Source organism: Salvelinus namaycush, chromosome 9 (assembly GCF_016432855.1).
Source record: "Salvelinus namaycush isolate Seneca chromosome 9, SaNama_1.0, whole genome shotgun sequence".
In the NCBI taxonomy this organism is placed as follows: Eukaryota; Metazoa; Chordata; class Actinopteri; order Salmoniformes; family Salmonidae; genus Salvelinus; species Salvelinus namaycush.
Window position 1 is genome coordinate 36,156,888 of NC_052315.1, and position 22,535 is coordinate 36,179,422.

Below are 22,535 nucleotides of genomic sequence, written 5' to 3' on the forward strand. Positions count from 1 at the left end.
TCTAGTTTCTAAAACCGTTTGAATTATTTCTCTGAGTGAAACAGAACTCGTTCTGCAGCACATTTCCTGACCAGGAAGTGGAATGTCTGAAATCGTCGCTCTGTTCAACTTCCTGCCTATACATGGGCATGGCACGTAAGAGTCTACGTACACTTCATAGGCCTTCCTCTGGATGTCAAGAGGCTGAGAGAGAAGAAATTTTGTGTTTATCTTCATCTGAATTGGAATACAAGGTCTTTGTATGACGTGTCCCTCATTTCCGGTACTCTGAAGCGCGCGACTTGGACAGTGGGATTGCCTTCTGTTTTGCTGCCGTTATGGACGACAACTATCTCCGGCTCGGATTTTATTTGATACATGTGACCATATCATCGTAACGTATGTTTTTTCAATATAGTTTAATCAGATTATTGAAATTTTTTCGGGAGTTTTGCCATGTTCCGTTCTCTGACTTTGTTGACGTTGGAGAGATCTGTGCCACTCGGCTAGTGTGCATGCTAAATGAAGAGGGATATTTGCCGTTCCAGATCAAAACAACGACTGTTCTGGACAAAGGACACCTTGTCCAACCTTCTGACGGAAGATCACCAAAAGTAAGAAACATTTTATGATGCTATTTCTAATATCTGTTGTGCATGTGAACTGGTCGTGGGCGCCCAAGTGTTTGTGGCTACGCTAATATAACGCTACATTTTGTTTTCGCTGTAAAACATTTAATAAATCGGAAATATTGTCTGGAATCACAAGATGCCTGTCTTTCAATTGCTGTACACTATGTATTTTTCAGAAATGTTTTATGATGAGTAATTAGGTATTTGACGTTGGTGTCTGTAAATATTATGGCTGCTTTCGGTGCAATTTCTGATTGTAGCTGAAATGTAAACTATGATTTATACCTGAAATATGCAAATTTTTCGAACAAAACATATGCTATACAATAAATATGTTATCAGACTGTCATCTGATAAAGTTGTTTCTTGGTTAGTGGCTATTTATATCTTTATTTGGTCGAATTTGTGATAGCTACTGATGGAGTTAAAAACTGTTGGAGTAAGAAAAGTGGTGTCTTTTGCTAACGTGGTTAGCTAATAGATTTACATATTTTGTCTTCCCTGTAAAACATTTTAAAAATCGGACATGTTGGCTTGATTCACAAGATGTGTACCTTTCATATGCTGTATTGGACTTGTTAATGTGTGAAAGTTAAATATTTAAAAAAAATATCTTTTGAATTTCGCGCCCTGCACTTTGAGCTGGCTGTTGTCATAAGTGTACCGACGTCGGGCTTGCACGCCAAACAGGTTAACAGGCGCTATCGGCAAAGATCAGTGGGAAAAAGTTGTGATGGACTACTTTCTGGAGGACGATTGTGCCATGCTGACTCGCTCTAAAAATTAATCAGACGATGAGGAAATTCCTTTTGGGTAAAATAATTTTCATTGCACCCGACAATGTAGAGTCTTCTGATGACAGTGATGGGTAAGAAACAGCGACCAACATTGTCATTGTCACGGCAGAAGTTGACCAAGTTTTTAAATCAGTGGAATGCCCGGTGGAAGCAGAGAGATGATTGCAAAATGCAGTGAGAGTTGAAAAGAGAACACATAAGGCTGTTGTATAAAACACCTGTCTCTGGATTACATCTTCAAACTAAGGGCAACCATGGCATCCAAGACAGAGAGGGAGAAGCATTCATCCATGTATAGTTGAAGTCAGAAGTTTACATAAACTTAGGTTGCAGTCATTAAAACTAATTTTTCAACCACTCCACAAATTTATTTTTAACAACCTATAGTTTTGGCAAGTCGGTTAGGACATCTACTTTGTGCATGACACAAGTCATTTTCCCAACAATTGTTTACAGACAGATTATTTCACTTATAATTCACTGTATCACAATTCCAGTGGATCAGAAGTTTACATACACTAAGTTGACTGTGCCTTTAAACAGCTTGGAAAATTCCCAGAAAATGATGTCATGGCTTTAGAAGTTTCTGATAGGCTAATTGACAACATTTGAGTCAATTGGAGGTGTACCTGTGGATGTATTTCAAAGCCTACCTTCAAACTCAGTGCCTCTTTGCTTGACATCATGGGAAAATCAAAAGAAATCAGCCAAGACCTCCGAAAAAAAATTGAAGACCACCACAAGTCTGGTTCATCCTTAGGAATAATTTCCAAATGCCTGAAGGTACCACGTTCATCTGTACAAATAATAGTGTGCAAGTATCAAGACCATGGGACCACGCAGCCGTCATACCGCTCAGGAAGGAGACGCGTTCTGTCTCCTAGAGATGAATGTACTTTGGTGCGAAAAGTGCAAATCAATCCGAGAACAACAGCAAAGGACCCTGTGAAGATCCTAGAGGAAACAGGAAATAAAGTCTCTATATCCACAGTAAAACGAGTCCTATATCGACATAACCTGACACGCCTCTCAGCAAGGAAGAAGCCACTGCTCCAAAACCGCCATAAAAAAGCTAGACTACGGTTTGCAACTGCACATGGGGACAGAAATCATACTTTTTGGAGAAATGTCCTCTGGTCTGATGAAACAAAAATAGAACTGTTTGGCCATAATGACCATCGTCATATTTGGATGAAAAAGTGGGAGGCTTGCAAGCCGAAGAACACCATCCCAACCGTGACGCACGGGGGTGGCAGCATCATGTTGTGGGGGTGCTTAGCTACAGGAGGTACTGGCGCACTTCACAAAATAGATGGCATCATGAGGCAGGAAAATTATGTGAATATATTGAAGCAACATCTCAAGACATCAGTCAGGAAGTTAAAGCTTGGTTGCAAATGGGTCTTCCAATTGGACAATGACCCCAAGCATACTCCCAAAGTTGAGGCAAAATGGCTTAAGAACAACAAAGTCAAGGTATTGGAGTGGCCATCACAAAGCCCTGACCTCAATCCAATAGAACATTTGTGGGCAGAACTGTAAAAGCGTGTGCGAGCAAGGAGGCCTACAAACCTGACTCAGTTACACCAGCTCTGTCAGGAGGAATGGGACAAAATTCACCCAACTTATTGTGGGGAGCTTGTAGAAGGCTACCTGAAACGTTTGGCCCAAGTTAATGTAAAGGCAATGCTACCAAATACTAATTGAGTGTATGTAAACTTCTGACACACTGGGAATGTGATGAAAGAAAAAAAGCTGAAATAAATAATTCTCTCTATTATTATTCTGACATTCCACATTCTTAATAGAAAGTTGTGATCCTAACTGACCTAAAACAGGGAACTTTTGCTAGGATTAAATGTCAGGAATGGTGAAAAACTGAGTTTAAATGTATTTGGCCAAGGTGTATGTAAACTTCCAACTTCAACTGTAGGATAGGGATAAAGTGACTATGCATAGGTAATAAACAGAGAGTAGCAGTAAATTTATGCAATAAATCTAACTGATTGGATTAATCATTCAATGTAGATGAAAAATCTGAGATATTAAAAACAATCCTAAATAAAAATCTACCTGCAGCAGAGCATGCTGGGAAATATGCTAATGATGGGTGTCATTTTTGAATGATGGGACTTTTTTACTTTCCACGGTGTAAAACAATAACTCTGGTTACACCACAAACACTATGGGTTCTTTTACACCACTGTAACTCCTGAATCAACACTAGAAATGTTACACTGAAAAATCAACACGGGCCAACTTGCTGTCTACTAAAGGCCTGTCTGTTTACAGAGGTCACTCAAGGGGAGATAATTTAATCATGATCCTTCATAATCAGCTGCTTGGCTGCTCCTTCAAGAGTCACCAGCTCCTGACCCGTATCGGACATGTTGCAAGATAAACATAATTTCACAAAACATGGGATGTTCACTAGCTTTAGTTGTATCGGCTTTCTTGACACTTAAGCTAGTTACTTCACTACTAAGTTCAGACTTTACACTGAGGGGTGTGGATATTTATTTGGCATGTCTATAGCTTTCTTCACACAGTCAAGAGACCAGGGAAGTTAATATTACAGTGTGATCACGCTCTCTCATTTTACTTAGCTTGTCATACCTGAAATGTTGATCAAAAGTGGTACCATGACAAGCACTTCTGAATATCATTAATACACCTACTTAACATCAGCCTCGGAATTAAATTAAAGCGTCAATCTCGTAAATGGACATCAAAGAGCTGGGGGGAACAACCTCCGAGTGTATTAATACTAAGCTCCAAAGTCAGTCAGAAAAATCCCAGCAATCCTTCATTAGGCCTACGTATCTGGAGTCATTAGCTGAGCTGGAGGAGGGCTTGTGTGTCTGATAGTCTGACACATTGTCCGGGGCAGAAGAAATGAGTCACAACTCCAGTCTCTAGCTTCTCATTAGACCAGGGCTGCACAGAGACTAACTCAATTACCATCTGCAACATCACTTCCTCTCCTCTCCTGTAGACTAAAACAGCCCAACTCCAGCCTGACCTGCCTGCCCTCTACTAAGACAACCCCTGTACCTCTACCTACAGCTGGGTGATAGAAAAAAATCCATATGGTGATAAATTGCCTGAATTGATGTGATAATGATAAATAGAACAATATGTTTTTATCATCAATGTGCACGACAGTTTTGTTTTATTATCCTGTGAACTAGAGGTCGACCGGTTATGATTTTTCAACGCCGATACCGATTATTGAAGGACCAAAAAAATTAAACAGGTATCAGCTATTTTTATATATATATTTGAAATAATGACAATTACAACAATACTGAGTGAACACTTTTATTTTAACTTAATATAATACATAAATAAAATCAATTTAGTCTCAAATAAATAATGAAACATGCTCAATTTGGTTTAAATAATGCAAAAACACAGTGTTGGAGAAGAGAGTAAAAGTGCAATATGTGCCATGTAAAAAAGCTCACGTTTAAGTTCCTTGCTCAGAACATATGAAAGCTGGTGGTTCAATATTCCCAGTTCTTCACTATTCCCAGTTAAGAAATATTAGGATGCAGTTATTATAGGAATTATGACATGTTGACTATTTCTCTCTATACCATTTGTATTTCATATAACTTTGACTATTGGATGTTCTAATAGGCACTTTAGTATTGCCAGCCTAATCTCAGGAGTTGATTGGCGTGAAGTCATAAACAGAGCTGTGAATCAAGCATTGCTAAGAGCTGCTGGCAAACGCAGTAAAGTTTGAATGAATGCTTACGAGCCTGCTGCTGCCTACCACCGCTCAGTCAGACTGCTCTATCAAATATCAAATCATAGACTTAATTATAATATAATAAACACAGAAATACGAGCACTTGGTCATTAATATGGTCAAATCTGGAAACTATAATTTCGAAAACAAAACACTTATTCTTTCAGTGAAATACGTAACTGTTCCGTATTTTATCAATTTATTGCCCGGGTGGGAACCCGGGCAACCCTAAGTCTAAATATTGCTGTTACATTGCACAACCTTCAATGTTATGTCATAATTATGTAAAATTCTGGCAAATTGGTTCGCAACGAGCCAGGCGGCCCAAACTGCTGCATATGCACCTCTATTGTAAACTACTACTACTACTGTAGTTTGATGGTTGTAACCATCAATCGTCACATTGACAATAACCCATATTAGCAAACTAATTTCATTTCAAACTTCAAATGTATCTCTTACTGAACAAAAATATAAAACACAACATGTAAAGTGTTGGTCCCATGTTTCATGAGCTGAAATAAAAGGTCCCAGAAATGTTCCATTAGCACAAAAAGCTTGTTTCTTTCAAATTGTGTGCAGAAATTTGTTTACATCCCTGTTAGTGAGCATTTCTCGTTGCCAAGATAATCCATCCATCTGACAGGTGTGGCATATCAAGAAGCTGATTAAACAGCATGATCATTACACAGGTAATGTGCTGGGGACGATAAAAGGCCACTAAAATATGAAGTTTTGTCACACAACACAATGCTACAGATGTCTCAAGTTTTGAGGGAGCGCACAATTGGCATGCTGACTTGAGGGAATGTCCACTAGAGCTGGAACCAGATAATTTAAATGTTCATTTCTCTACCAAAAGCCGCCGCTAACGTTGTTTTAGAGAATTTGTCAGTACATCCTCATTACCGCTGACCACGTGTAACCACGCCAGCCCAAGACCTCTACATCCAGCTTCTTCACCTGCGGGATCGTCTGAGACCAGCCACCCGGACAGCTGATGAAACTGAGGAGTATTTGTCTGTAATAAAGCCCTTTTGTGAGAAAAGACATGCTCCGCAGTGGATGGGCAAGTGAGGGCATAGGCCCACCCAATTGGGAGCCATGCCCACTCACTGGGAAGCCAGGCCCAGCCTGGCTGTGACCCTGACCAGACATATGAAATCCATAGATTAGGGCCTAATGAATTTATTTTAATTGACTGTTTACCTTTTATGAACTATAACTGAGTAAAATCGTTGAAATTGTTGTATGTTGCGTTTATATTTTTGTTCAGTATAGTATAGGCTACTTTTCGCAATGATTGATATCAGCAAAATGCCTGCGATAAGTGATCGGTATGGTTGGTGTAGATACTTTTAGGTTTATCTTCCCAGCTCTACCTCCACCCAACAGATACATACTGTATACACATGATTTAGAATATATATATTTGTGTACCTTTATTTATGCATAAGTGGGTGCACACAACCCATTACATCACTGGGGACAAGCTTCCTGTCAGAGGAAGGCCCAAAAAAGTAACCAAAGTCATAGACTGTTCTCTCTGCTACTGCACGGCAAGTGGTACTGGAGCGCCAAGTCTAGGACCAAAAAGCTCCTTATCAGCTTCTACCCCCAAGCCATAAGACTGCTGAACAATTAATCAGATGGACATCCTGACTATTTACATTGACCCCCCCGATTGTTTTTACATTGCTGCTAGCCACAGTTTATTATCTATGCATAGTCACTTTACAAATTACCTCGACTAACCTGTACCCCCTCACATTGACTCGGTACCGGTACCCTCTGTATATAGCCTTGTTATTGTTATGTAATTTTCTTGTGTTACTTTTTGATTTCATAAAAAATAATTGCTTTAGTTTATTTAGTTATTTCTTAACTCTATTTCTTGAACTGCATTGTTGGTTAAGGGCTTGTAAGTAAGCATTTCACTGTAAGGTCTACACCTGTTGTATTCAGCGCATGTGACAAATAACATTTGATTTGATATGATTTAGTGGCCTGGTCGTGGGGAGAGATGCCAAGCCACGGTTGACAGAGAAGCAGCATTAAAGCAATTAACATGGGCTTTGCATTTGATTTGGGCTGGCAAGGGGGGAGATGTAAACAGCAGGCAGCATCAGCCGATTAGTTCTGGTGAAGATGAGCGCATCGTCTCCACTGTCCCCCTCCAGGAGAGGATTACCCATTACACACATACACACACGCTCCCAAACATTCACGCGTTCACACACACACGCGCAAGCAGTTTGACTTTGTGTTAAGAGAGAGATTGAGAATGTGTGTGTGTGTCTCCTAGGGGTTTAAAGACAGATTTCTGACACAACAGGAGTGAAACAATGTGCTCCTCCTCCTTCCCCTCTCTTCCGCCTGAATTCACCTCTCTAAAATCATTCAGACAGGCAATATTATTGCCTTCCTTTCTTACATGACATATTTCATCATCCATTATACACCAGGGAGAACGCCCAGGCTCCAGTACGATGCTCTGAGCTGATCTCCGCTTAACGAGTGGTATTTTCAGGTAGGCAATAATGGGAAATTCAATATCAATATCATGGGGTCTTAAGTCAAAGCTTTGAAATGAATTGTGACAAAGAGGTAATTATTTATAGTCTGCCAAATTGAGATTGATCTTATTTGTTCATTGATGCACTTGCCTGGGAGAGTAACATCAAGTGCGTAATTGGCTTTTCTGTTGAAAGATTCTCATCTGTGATTGGAGTTTCACCCGAGAGGTTAGTGTCTGTGTGAGTGTAATAAAAGGTGGAGAGAATTCCACTGGTAGCCTCAGCTGAATGCCAATGTGATGTGAGAGAAGAGGGGAGGAGGGGAAGATCATAACTAGGTATTTAAAAAAACGAAAACATTTGATCCTCTCCTCTGCTCCTGACTCCATGTGCTGCTGTTGCAGGGAGTTATGAGGGTTATTTTATTTTCATGATGGTCTTCATCCATAACTGGCAGGTACACGGTTATACGGTAACTGTGCAAGCCCTAATCACACCTCTCCATCCCACAGGAGGAAGGAGAGCTATTAGAAGTCTTGATGCGTCAGCTGGCCACTTCACTCAGAAAGAAGTCAAGCCACCATTCAGTCATTCCGTCCGTCCGTCTGTCTGTCCATCAGTCACCAATTTGGTATGTTACTCTTGTATTTATGTTGCTTTATCTCTATGAAAAACCACAGAGATAAGGCATATTCAATGTTTTTTATTAGTATTCACATCAGTATTTATTCTAAAGTATGCAGACTTGCGGAGGGATGACTGAAAAAAATGCAGAAGGGCAAAGTACAAATGTAATCGAACACTGAGCAAGACAAACTCCCAGCCTCAGTGTACAACAAAAACTCTGCAATGTTAACTGGAGCAAGTAGAACAGCTAAGTCTGCAAACATTCACCATTTCACACTCTAGACATCTCAATTCTGATTTGGAGTTTCACATAAAAAACATGTTTGAGAAAATACTTTCTTCAGTGGTGAGTGTGACCTGTTGTTTATCCCTGTGCAAACAGTGAGTTTACCCCTGGATAGCATATATATATATATATATATATAGAGAGAGAGAGAGAGAGACCAGGTTGCACTTCAGGTTATTGAGGCCCTGTGGACCGTTTTCACTTAAGTTCTATATGTAATTCTATGAGGAATACCAAAGAGCTTGCTATGACAGCAGACACACCTAATAGAACAATGAACATTTGATTCAGACAATTTACATCAGGGCTCGCCAACCCTGTTCCTGGAGGGCTACCGTCCTGTAGGTTTTCGCACCAACCCTAATCGAGCGCACCTGATTCTAAAAATTAACTAGTTGATAAGCTGAATCAAGCTAGATTGAAATCCTACAGGAGGGTAGCTCTCCTGGAACAGTGTTGGAGCCCTGATCTACATATTTATTAGAAATTATGCAAAACACACAAGTCAGCTAGTAAGCTCTCCAATTTAAATAAAACTATTTGTGTGTTTGGTTTGTGTGTTTGAAATGTACAGACTTTATGACTACTTTGCCAGTGATTGCATTAGGGCTGACCCCATTTAGGTGAATGGACGATTGTTTGGTCGACTGGCTGTTGGTCGACCAAGATTATTTTAGTTGAGCAGTGGCAAATATATTTAAAACAATTATGGCACACTAGACACCTGTCTGATTCACTCCTGTCTGAGTAGACTAATCCATTGTGGAGGCCGCAGGGATGGCACGCCAGTATCACCAGTAGTACATTTACCGTTAATTAACATCCTTTGTAATCTACAATGTTTTTTTGGTTACAGTCATTTCTGTTAATGCATTCATTATACTATTATTACAGTCTTACCGTTGTCATTGTAGGAGAGGACACGTTGTTTGCAGAGGGCACAACCTTGGATTCTTTTGGGGGGGGTTATTTCATTCGAATTACGAGTTGTCAATTCATTCATTGTCTTGTTTGGAGCACTCCTGTCAATAATGATGTAAGGACACGTACCTGATTACGCATATAAGTAGGCCTAGCCTACCTGGCCTGCGTGCAAATGTAGGCCTAGAAATGTGTCCATTTGGGGATCTGATACTATTTCAGATTTTCTTAACTCACCATCACTTTTGAGCTTCTCAGTCATTTTTTCTTCACCTCAAAAAGCAAGTAAACAAAGTCTGTTTTTACATCCATTGAGAATGACAATAGTTCCTCAACGTAGCCTATTTGAAAAATCTTTCCAGCTCTTTCTCTTTCGATAACCACTCAGCATGAAAGGGGAAAAATGTTATGCTCTGATCCGGTGGAAACGTCATAAAAAAGGCTTACCTGATTATCCCTTGCGCAAATAGCCTACAGCTGTGTCTGTCTGTCCGGAGCTCATTGGCCTGAAGCTCCAGAATATTGTATACAATGTTACAGGTTTGCTAGCAGGAGAAGTTAATAGTTGATACAATGTTTCAAGTTCCTTGCAGACAGGCCATGTGTAGCCAATGTGATGTATAGGACACATTTTTATCAGGATATATTCTACTTGAGGGCTGCAATGTTTTTATTTGTTGGCTTTTGCTAAAAAATTTGAAACTTTAATGTGAAACTCCAAATCAGAAATGAGATGTCTGGAGTGTGAAATGGTGAATGTTTGCAGACTTAGCTGTTCTACTTGCTCCAGTTAACATTGCAGAGCTTTTGTTCTACACTGAGCCTGAGAGTTTGTCTTGCTCAGTATCGGACTACATTTGTACTTTGCCCTTCTGCCTTTTTTCCAGTCATCCCTCCACAAGGGAATGCTGACTTGCCTAGTTAAATAAAGGTTAAAGAAATAAAACATCTAATAAAAACAACAAGGCCAGCAGCGGGAGGAGGGGGGTCGGGAGGAGGGGGGTCGGGTGGGGAACACGTTTTTGTTCTTCTTGTTAGGCTATATTGATCTCTGGCTCCATCTTTAGTCATTTGTGTGTCTTCATTTTTAATGAAGTATGCTTCAGTGCTTAAAGCATCAGACAACCTCAGTAGCCTACATATAGTTGATTTTATTCAAACATAGGGTGTGTCTATATATGGAAAAATAGACGTTTAAAAATGTTGATCAATTGAAAAAGAAAGAAGACTACTGTCAGTCAAGCTATTTTTTTTTGTCAGAGACAGCCATAGATTGCATATTTAGAGCATCATATTAGATAATAATGTCATGACTGTCCACAGCTATTGTTTAGAGTTCAGCTCTCCACTGCAAGCACATGAATATAACTACAAACCATGCACTTTGCCAATACATCCATACCAAGGTTTAGTGTAACCCAAAAACTATCATAAAAATAATGTAGTAGCTCTTATCCAGTGACCTACACTCAGTCAGCACATAAGTACACAATCAATGGTATATAGCAGATAGTACACAACAGTAAATAACACCCTGTGAGCCAGTCTCAGAGGGATGATGGGATTGCTGTCTGTGTCCGTGATGCCACGCTGGGTGACACAACACAGCAAATGACTCCTGATCGCAGGGACAGCAGGGGACCCAGCTGTCTGGCAGGCAGCAGGAGGACAACACAGGGCCATAATGGCCTTTTCCAACACACAACACGAGAGAACAGAAGAAAACCGACAGAGAGAGGGAGAGAAGAGGTAATGGTGTGTTGTAGGCATCACAAACAATTAGTAGATTTGGTTATCCATGGGAGATAAAGTTATATCCACCCTTGCCCAGAATTAGGGGAATGGAATCTCCTACCTCCTCAGGCTTCCTTGTTTCTGTGGCGATGATGAGTTAATGGGTTGCCAGGAGACAGAACTGCAGTGACATGAAACACTGCCACTCTACATGGCACTGTCATTATATTCTAAAAGACGGTATTCGGATAAATATGTTTTTTTTTAAGTAACACTTCTCTGCTGCTACTCCTTGGCTTTGGCGTAAAGCTAGGTGTGTGTGTGTTTGTATGTGTGTGTGTGTGTGTTCATGTGTGCAAGTGTGTGGAGTCAATTACTGCCAAACAGACAAGAGTCTCCTTTAAAAACTCCCAAAACAGATTTATCGCCGGGACCTAACTCCCAGATTAAAGCCTATATCTCATATTAATGTTTGAAAGTTTAAACTTGTGACAGGCCATTTGAATGAAGACCAGAAGTGACTGGATCAATGTTATAAACTCCAAGGGAAAGAGCATACAGCACATTCTAGGCCAAACCATGGTGAGCAGTACAGTTAACAAGTCATATGTTATGAATATACCTTATTGAAATATCTCACCAGGATTACAAACTTTGGCCCACCGAAGTTAGCAGTACAGGGTCTTTGAACTTCAAAAACTAAGTCAGAGAAGATTCTTAGCTATCGATGTATAAAACCATCCAACCAGTCAAAGGTTTAATCTTGGCTCCAGCGAAGTAGATATGATCGATAGACGACAATGATGAGACTGAGCCTTTCATGGAATAGCAAAGCACTTTGGATCGATCAGCAATCAATTTCTAATGAGTTCTCTGGACAACCTTTTATTCAAACCTCTCTTCTTTTGTTTCCCCTCTGATCCATACATCTCCAGATAGATCAGATCCATGAAACATGAAGCAGCGCAATTAATAGATCACAGAGCAGAGCTCAGGTTGGATGGAAGGAGATGCTACATCTCAGGTAGAGATGGACAGAATCACATCAATCATTCATTTATCCCATCCAAATTAAATGAAAATAATACAGAAAGAATAACAAAAAATGGGTCTAATTAATCCCATTACGTGTAGTATTTTATTCAGGAATTCAATGATTGCAGATAGAGGATTTGTCTGCACTTTTGAAAGCACAGCGTGGGAAATTCTCATATCTGCTGCAACTACTGAAATCTGTCTGTAATAGTCTGGCCCATGTCTGTAACAGGGATAGAGGTTCAAAACACAGCACTGGTATTGAGTTGAAAGTGTGGTGCTGTGCTAGGGAGGTCTGAAAGGTGACTCCAGTCATGTGGCTTTGTTTAACAACTCTGGGAAATGGCACCAACTCTATCACACACAAGGCAGGCCTAATTCAAGGGACACAGTAGGACAATGATTGGGAGCATATCAGCTGAGGTGAAAACACACACACACAGGCATACACACACATGGTATGCACACAGTGCACAGACACACGTACAGTCACAGATGTTTGTGCGTGGACACACACACACACACAGGGCTAGCCACTAAACACTCTTCTCTGACAACAGAACAACCCAGGAGCACAATATCAACCAAAGGTAAACAATATACAACATGGTTCTGCTCCTCGACTCTGAGTCTCACCAGGTGAGAAATTATTACGGCACCCGACGGTGGTTATGAATGAAAACATCCAACCACCTGTGTCTTGAAGTGTGAAGTACTATTGAGACTGTAATGGAACACATTCATCTTGATTATGGAGATATCGGGCATGCTTACGTCTGTCTGTTTCCTCACACTGCCATTGCCGTTATTTTTAGGGCGCTGCTTCACAGTAAATACAATAACAAATCTGAGGACGGCAGATATAGGAGATGGTCATTGAATAAATAATATCCTTGTTTGGACCCCAGGAAGAGTAGCTGCTGCCTTGGCAACAGGTAATGGGGCTCCTAAAAAAATATATATACTATGTCTGATAGAAAGAAGTGATAGCATGCGTGCGTGTGTGTCTGTGTGCATGTGTGTGTCTGTGTGCATGTGTGTGTCTGTGCAGTAGCAGGCACTATCAGGCCATGAGGACTCTGCAAGACAATAAGGTTTGACATACAATCGTGGCCAAAAGTTTTGAGAATGACACAAATATTAATTTTCACAAAGTCTGCTGCTTCAGTTTGTATGATGGCAATTTGCATATACTCCAGAATGTTATGAAGAGTGATCATGAGAAAATGAACTGAATCCCAAAAAAACATTTACACTGCATTTCAGCCCTGCCACAAAAGGACCAGCTGACATCATGTCAGTGATTCTCTCGTTAACACAGGTGTGAGTGTTGACGAGGACAAGGCTGGAGATCACTCTGTCATGCTGATTGAGTTCGAATAACAGACTGGAAGCTTCAAAAGGAGGGTGGTGCTTGGAATCATTGTTCTTCCTCTGTCAAACATGGTTACCTGCAAGGAAACACGCGCCGTCATCATTGCTTTGCACAAAAAGGGCTTCACAGGCAAGGTTATTGCTGCCAGTAAGATTGCACCTAAATCAACCATTTATCGGATCATCAAGAACTTCAAGGAGAGCGGTTCAATTGTTGTGAAGAAGGCTTCAGGGCGCCCAAGAAAGTCCAGCAAGCGCCAGGACCGTCTCCTAAAGTTGATTCAGCTGCGGGATCGGGGCACCACCAGTACAGAGCTTGCTCAGGAATGGCGGCAGGCAGGTGTGAGTGCATCTGCACGCACAGTGAGGCGAAGACTTTTGGAGGATGGCCTGGTGTCAAGAAGGGCAGCAAAGAAGCCACTTCTCTCCAGGAAAAACATCAGGGACTGACTGATATTCTGCAAAAGCTACAGGGATTGGACTGCTGAGGACTGGGGTAAAGTCATTTTCTCTGATGAATCCCCTTTCCGATTGTTTGGGGCATCCGGAAAAAAGCTTGTCTGGAGAAGACAAGGTGAGCGTTACCATCAGCCCTGTGTCATGCCAACAGTAAAGCATCCTGAGACCATTCATGTGTGGGGTTGCTTCTCAGCCAAGGGAGTGGGCTCACTCACAGTTTTGCCTAAGAACACAGCCATGAATAAAGAATGGTACCAACACATCCTCCGAGAGCAACTTCTCCCAACCATCCAGGAACAGTTTGGTGACGAAATATGCATTTTCCAACATGATGGAGCACCTTGCCATAAGGCAAAAGTGATAACTAAGTGGCTCAGGGAACAAAACATCGATATGTTGGGTCCATGGCCAGGAAACTCCCCAGACCTTAATCCCATTGAGAACTTGTGGTCAATCCTCAAGAGGCGGGTGGACAAACAAAAACCCACAAACTCCAGGCATTGATTATGCAAGAATGGGCTGCCATCAGTCAGGATGTGGCCCAGAAGTTAATTGACAGCATGCCAGGCCAGATTGCAGAGGTCTTGAAAAAGAAGGGTCAACACTGCAAATATTGACTCTTTGCATCAACTTCATGTAATTGTCAATAAAAGCATTTGACACTTATGAAATGCTTGTAATTATAATTCAGTATTCCATAGTAACAACTGACAAAAATATCTAAAGACACTGAAGCAGCAAACTTTGTGGAAATTAATATTTGTGTCATTCTTAAAACTTTTGGCCACAACTGTACAGTGAGGTCCAAAAGTATTTGGACAGTGACATATTTTTTGTTGTTTTGGCTCTATACTGAAATGGTACAATGACTATGAGGTTAAGTGCAGACTGTCAGCTTTAATGTGAAAGTATTTTCAGCCATATCGGGTGAAACATTTAGAGCAGCGTTTCCCAAACTCGGTCCTCTGGATCCCACGGGGTGCACATTGGTTTTTGCCCTAACACTACACAGCTGATTCAAATGATCAAAGCTTGATGATTAGTTGATTATGTGAATCAGCTGTTTAGTGCTAGGGCAAAAACCAAAATGTGCACCCCTTGGAGTCCCAAGGACTGAGTTGAGGAAACCCTGGTTTAGATAGAACAGCACGTTTTATACATAGTGCCCACATTTTAAGGAACCAAAAGTATTCTGACAAATTCACTTATGCAGTATGTGTATTAAAGTAGTCAAAGGTTAAGTATTTGGTCCCATATTCCTAGCAAGCAATGACTACAAGCCTGTGACTACAAACTTGTTGGATGCATTTGCAGTTGGTTTTGGTTGTGTTTCAGATTATTTTGTTCACAATATACAGTACCAATTAAAAGTTTGGACACACCTACTTTTTATTTATTTGTACTATTTTCTACATTGTAGAATAATAGAGAACACATAAACGATGAAATAACACATATGGAATCATGTAGTAACCAAAAAAGTGTTAAAACAAATCAAAATATATTTTATATTTGAGATTCTTCAAAGTAGCCACCCTTTGCCTTGATGACAGCTTTGCACACTCTTGGCATTCTCTCAAACAGCTTCATGAGGTCGTCACCTGGAATGCATTTCAATTAACAGGTGTGCCTTGTTAAAAGTTCATTTGTGGAATTTCTTTCCTTCTTAATGTGTTTGAGCCAATCAGTTGTGCTGTGACAAGGTATGGGTGGTATACAGAAGATAGGGCTATTAGGTAAAATACCAAGTCCATATTATGGCAAGAACAGCTCAAATAAGCAAAGGGAAATGACAGTCCATCATTACTTTAAGACAAGAAGGTCAGTCAATCCGGAAAATGTCAAGAACTTTGAAAGTTTCTTCAAGTGCAGTCGCAAAAACCATCAAGCGCTATGATGAAACTGGCTCTCATGAGGACCGCCACAGGAAAAGAAGACCCAGAGTTAACTCTGCTGCAGAGGATAAGTTCATTAGAGTTACCAGCCTCTGAAATTGCAGCCCAAATAAAAGCTTCACAGAGTTCAAGTAACAGACACATCTCAACATCAACTGTTCAGAAGAGACTGCGTGAATCAGGCCTTCATGGTCGAATTGCTGCAAAGAAACCACTACTAAAGGACTTAGGCCAAGAAACATGAGCAATGGACATTAGACCGGTGGAAATCTGTCCATTGGTCTGATGAGTCCAAATTTGAGATTTTTGGTTCCAACCGCCGTGTCTTTGTGAGACGCAGAGTAGGTGAATGGATCATCTCCGCATGTGTAGTTTCCACCGTGAAGCATGGAGGAGGTGGTGTTTTGCTGGTGACACTGTCAGTGATTTATTTAAAATTCAAGGTACACTTAACCAGCATGGCTACCACAGCATTCTGCAGTGATACGCCATCCCATCTGGTTTGCGCTTGTGTGGGACTATCATTAGTTTTTCAACAGGACAATGACCCAACACACCTGTGTAAGGGCTATTTGACCATGAAGGAGAGTGATGGAGTGTTGCATCAGATGATCTGGCCTCCACAATCCCCCCACCTCAAACCAATTGAGATGGTTTGAGATGAGTTGGACCGCAGAGTGAAGGAAAAGCAACCAACAAGTGCTCAGCATATGTGGGAACTCCTTCAAGACTGTTGGAAAGGCATTCCAGGTGAAGCTGATTGAGAGAATGCCCAGAGTGTGCAAATCTGTCATCAAGGCAAAGGGTGGCTACTTTGAAGAATCTCAAATATAAAATACCATTTGATTTGTTTAACACTTTTTTGGTTATTACATGATTCCATATGTGTTATGTCATAGTTTTGATGTCTTCACTATTATTCTACAATGTAGAAAATAGTAAAAATAAAGAAAAACCCTTGAATGAGTAGGTCTGTTCCGACTTTTGACTGGTACTGTAAATTAATGGTAAATAATGTATCGTGTAATTTTGTAGTCACTTTTATTGTAAATAAGAATGAAATATGTTTCTGAACAATTCTACATTAATGTGGATGCTACCATGATTTTTTTTAAGGGGGGGGGGGGAGGTTATGATATTTATGCCTCTTAACATTCTCACTCATCATTATTCACAATTCATGAATGATTATTCGTAATCACGGTACCATCCACGTTAACGTAGAATTGTTAGGAAACATATTCTATTTTTATTTATACTAAGTGACTCCAAAATAACACAATACATTATTTCCCATTCATTTCTGTTGGGCACAAAATAATCAGAAACAACCAAAACAAACTGCAAATGCATCCAACAAGTTTGTAGTCACAAGTTTGATGTAGTAGTCATTGTTTGCTAGGCATGTGGGATTAAATACTAAACTTTAGACTACTTTAATACACATAATGTCACGCCCTGACCTTAGTTCCTTTATGTCTCTATTTTGGTTTGGTCAGGGCGTGAGTTGGGGTGGGCATTCTATGTTTTTTTTCTATGTTTTCTATTTCTATGTGTTTGACCTGGTATGGTTCCCAATCAGAGGCAGCTGTCTATCGTTGTCTCTGATTGAGAACCATACTTAGGTAGCCTTTTCCCACCTGTGGTTTGTGGGTAGTGTTTTCTGTTTTGTGTTGTAGCACCTTTCAGGACTGTTTCGATTTTCGTTGTTTTACTTTGTTATTTTGTATTTCGTGTTCAGTTGTAATAAATTAACATGGACACTTACCACGCTGCGTTTTGGTCCGATCTATCCTGTTCATCAGATGAAGAAGATCGTTACACATAAGCGAATTTATCAAAATATTTCTGGTTCCCTAAAATGGGGGGACTATCTATAAAAGTGCTGTCTTTTCTAAATGGTTCATCTGATATGGATGAAAATACCCCCCAAAAAGTTGACAGTCAGCACTCATAGTCATTGCATCATTACAAATCCAAAGTGCTCAGTACAGAGCCAAAACAACAAAACAAGTGTCACTGTCCAAATACTTTACCTCACTATATATGCTACGCTAGCACCATCACTTCATTACACATTCATTCTGACAGGTGAGACATGGTCAGGTGGAGCTTTGGTGATTCACATGGGTCTTCAATGAGAAGATGGTGGAACACCACTATTCTATAGTGCTAATGACTAATAAAAGTTTTTTGGGCCATTCTCTCACTTTACCTCACTTCAGGGGCAAGCCTGGAAAAGACCACAAAAAAGACCACCCACACACACACACACACACACACACACACACACACACACACACACACACACACACACACACACACACACACACACACACACACACACACACACACACACACACACACACACACACACTCTCTGAAGTTATTCTAACTGTATTCCAGCCAGGTCTGTTGTGATTTATATGGTTCATTATAACGGAAATTCTTTACAACCCAACCCGACAGAACAGGGTGCCATTGAACACAGAGTCACGGGAGGAGGAAGACACATTAAATGGCCTCTGCAGAGCACAAACAGACAGACCTGGAGTCCATTTTGGAAAGTTATATTTACAATGCATGTGCAGGTTTAATTTGCTCGGTTTCACTTTGTTATTAATAATAGCCAGCTGTGTGTGTGTGTGAGTGAGTGATCAGGTCTGGGTGACCTTGATCGGTCAGACCAAAATGGGTCGGTCGCAGAGTGGAGGCCTGAAGTTTGACAGTCCTCTAAATCTAATAAAACATATAACTTTAACACATTTAATGCATGTGTGATATGTATGGATTTACCACTGTTTAAGATATGACCAACTAAAGTAATATAGGCCTTCATACTGTACTGCAACACTGAGACTGAGACTCTGTTTTATACCAGATTTCACAAGGGCTAAACAAATGTGAAATGAGAGTTACCGAAAAAGACATCAAGACAAAAGTGTGTCAGCTAAAAAACCTTCCCGCATTCCAAAATGTAAAATGAGTAGCAGAATGGCAGATGGCTGGGAATTAGTTGTCAGAATTAAAAAGACATCCCTTTTAGAGCCCAAAAATGCAGCAAAAACAATATTTATTTAAAAAGCATGAGTCTCACAAACTGACAGGTACAGTAGTAGGCTACACAGCTAAATGATTTGAGTCTGGGACCCATGAGCACCAACATGTGAAGTTCATATTGGGTGTCAAATGAAAGCTAAGTCTCTTTTTATTTATTTTTATTAAGGTATAAAAAAAAATTGGAATAAGCAAAGGCTTTGATTTCTGGTCAGAGAGATAGAAAAGAGTTCTTAGAAAACATCTACCAGAAAAGTCTAAAAAGGTATGAGAAACGTATGAAAACATAAGAATGTTGAAGTAAAGACCCATGCTAACTAATATCAACACTTATATTTAGTTTCGGATAAATTATTTGCCTACTGTACATTTTTAAAACATGACCTTATGCTTGTAATTCTGTTGCCAAAAACCTACATATTTTTAAGATTTTTATTTCTAATTTCTCTCCCTCATGAGGGAGAATAATGAACATTCACATACGTAACAAGGAAAGTTAGATGTACCAATTAGTTTGTGTTTTTACCGATATCAAGTTTGTTTATGAATTATTAAGTGATTGAAACTCGTAATTTCCGAAATCACCAAAAAAAATCCGAAATCACAGTTGGGTCACGTGCTACTGTCCTCCTTTCCACTGACATACTGTTATGTTCAGCACATAACGGTTTTCTTTCTCTTTCTGTCATCTGGTGGTCAAAGCAAGACTATAAAAACAATCTGGACAACCTCTCCCTCCTCTCTCTCGCCAGTTAGTCACTGCCGTTACCGACACCTACCACCTTTCCATTTACTGTAACAAGGACATCCATGGATGGGCCAAATATGAACCAATCATAAATGTCTGTTTCACAAGTTTGGACAGCACAGTACAGTACAGTAGAGCACAGTAGAGAACAGTAAAGGGCCCGGTTTTCCAAAAGCATCTTAAGACTAAGTTAATCGTTAGAACCTGTACAGTATAGTACAGAAAGGTACAGTACAGTAGAGTTCAGTAAAGTACAGTAGAGCACACTGGAGTAGAGAACCATATGTGCTGTAATGCACTGTACTCTACTGTACTGAACATACGTACTTTACTGTACTGAACTCTGCTGTGCCATACTGTGCTGTGATGTCCAAACTTGTGAAACATAGACGTCTAGGATTGGTTCAGATTTTGTCTGGTCCGGACCAACCAATGTGGTCGTTTGGGGGCAGAGCTCATTCAAATAATAGCCAGTGTGTAGAATAATACCCAAATATGCTAAACATATATTGCATATTTCTACATTTGTGTACCTGTTCAGGATGCATCACCATGAAGAGAATGATATTCATACCCATAATTATGCATTTCTGTATAGTACAAATCAGGGACCAATGATGTAATTCCGTTAGCGGTTTAAAATCCACTTCACCTACTGTAGTTCAATAACCAAAATAAAAAATGTGAAACTCAACGTGTCATGTCAAAACTGTCTTCTTGCAGGCATCCTTGAATCTTCATTTTTGGAAAACGTTGTCGCATTAGAAACTAAGGGCGATTTTACCGTAATATCGTTATGAAACTTTGCATCTGCACAGTTCTTCCAGTAAATGTGTTGTGACATTTTCTGTGTAAATTGTTCAAAGTAGTACTTGTTCATAGAGTTGTATGGTTTGTTAAACTTTAAAAAATCTATGTTTTTTTTTGCATACATTTTAAAGTGACAAATCTGTTCTCGTTGCGGACAAGTCAACTCAGTACTCTGACGTAGCCTTTAAATCTGAAACATGTTGAGTTTGAATAACAAAAAGGCATCATCTTTTGAACTCCCATTGCCCTCATAGAGTGGCTCAATGTGTTTTGCACAGCAAATCAACTCTCACCTGTCAGTCTTTATTCGAACCTGTAGAACGGTCTATGCAACTTGGCAATAGTTATCATACTAGAGCCTACACTGAACTTTATTGAATGAAAAACGATCTACTATGTAACTATAAACACAATATTGTTACTACAGTTTTTCTGTGTAGGCTAGTTGCTCTCAATATAGGGCTCTGGTTACATGTACTTAAAATAATTATATAGGCATACATGGAAGGCCACAAATTCATGTAGCCATACTGAAAGCATTTAAAATCCTATCCTGGTAATGTAATTCTGTAATACTTACTGCCTGCTGCACAGTCTGATAGAAGTAGGCTTCTCTCCATGCCCCCCACTCGGCCCCTCAGCTGCCATGGCGGGGCAGGGGCACAGATTGACTTGTCAACGCTGCCCTGTCAACAACCTCAGATCATAACTACCCTGTGTCCTCTGACTCCTCTCCCTCTGATTCACCTCTCACACTTCACATAGCATCCTTACTCACAAACACAACAGTATAAGGCAATCTAGCCCTACACATGGCTGCCAAACGTTTAACGACATAAACTGACATGCAATGCTATGTCCTGGGAAACAGCCTACACGCCACAAGAAAAGAACGGGAATTTGAGAATAGCCCGCTGCTTTCGGGTTGGCAAAAGTAAAACAACGGGACGTAGCGGAACTAAATCGACTTCGCAGCCTTTTGGTTGCACATACTTTGCCCCAACTCCGCTTGAAGTTAGCGCTGGTTACATTGCAACAGTGTAACATTTATGACAACAACGATATTGTGCACACAAAAGTGGCAAATAGGATATATCGTTTTTGTTACGTCTGTTGCGAAAGCACGCTTGTTCTTTCCCTTCCAGAGCAGCCACAGCGGCACTGTTAGAAGCGCCGACAGATGAAAAAGCTTGAATACGAAAAGCTACGTATTTAAAAAAAAACAAAAAAAAACTTACCAACCGAGCTTGAGCCCGTCCCCGAACTAAGCAAGATGTACCAGATCCACATCTTATGGTCTTTTTTCGGCCTGCCCTTTTTGCACCCCGCCGCGGGCCAACAATCGGGGCAATAGAACACTTATCCGGTTTGCTCCTATCTCCACTTTTCGCGTTGTTCTCTCCTTTTTTCTATTCGTGACAAAGTTAGAAAATGGCTTGCGTGAAGAGCCGGATTCTCACAGGGACAGAGTTTTCGGAATCAGGGCTGGGGAGGAAGAGGCTGGCGGCGGTAGGGGCTTGGGGGTGGTGGCAGGGGATTTGGAGTGAATGGGGATCACTGGGTGGGGATCGGGTTAGCGCCGTGTGAGAGGCGGAGACTTGTGGCTGCTACAGAAGACTAAAGGTCGGTTGGGAGTAGGACCATGTATGTGCCTCGAAGGCAGGCACTCACACGAGCTCTTGATCACAGAACATGTGATATAGCCAGGCATCTATTAATCCAAAAAGCTTGAAAATAGTGACATTCAGCCATTAGTTGTTCGTCCTTTATACATACTTTGTTTGTGAGATTAAATCTCTGTAGATTTTAGACTTCTGGTTTGTGAGATTAAATCTCTGTAGACTTTAGACTTTGGAGACCTGGGAAAAACTATGTGAAAGGTGCACTGAGCAGTTTAAATAGGCTACA

The 22,535-nt window shown here is 40.5% G+C and overlaps 1 protein-coding gene across 2 annotated transcripts in view; it reads right to left on the reverse strand.

Moving 5' to 3' along the window:
• The window catches only part of ldlrad3 (low density lipoprotein receptor class A domain containing 3), a 118,669-nt gene extending 96,476 nt beyond the window's left edge, over nucleotides 1-22,193 (reverse strand). For both annotated transcript variants that reach the window (XM_039001380.1, XM_039001379.1), the window contains exon 1: nucleotides 21,866-22,193. In XM_039001380.1, coding sequence (XP_038857308.1) covers nucleotides 21,866-21,917 — 52 coding nt within the window. In that variant the 5' untranslated portion in view covers nucleotides 21,918-22,193. The remainder of the gene's footprint in view (nucleotides 1-21,865) is intronic.
• Between the last annotated feature and the right edge of the window lie 342 nt (nucleotides 22,194-22,535).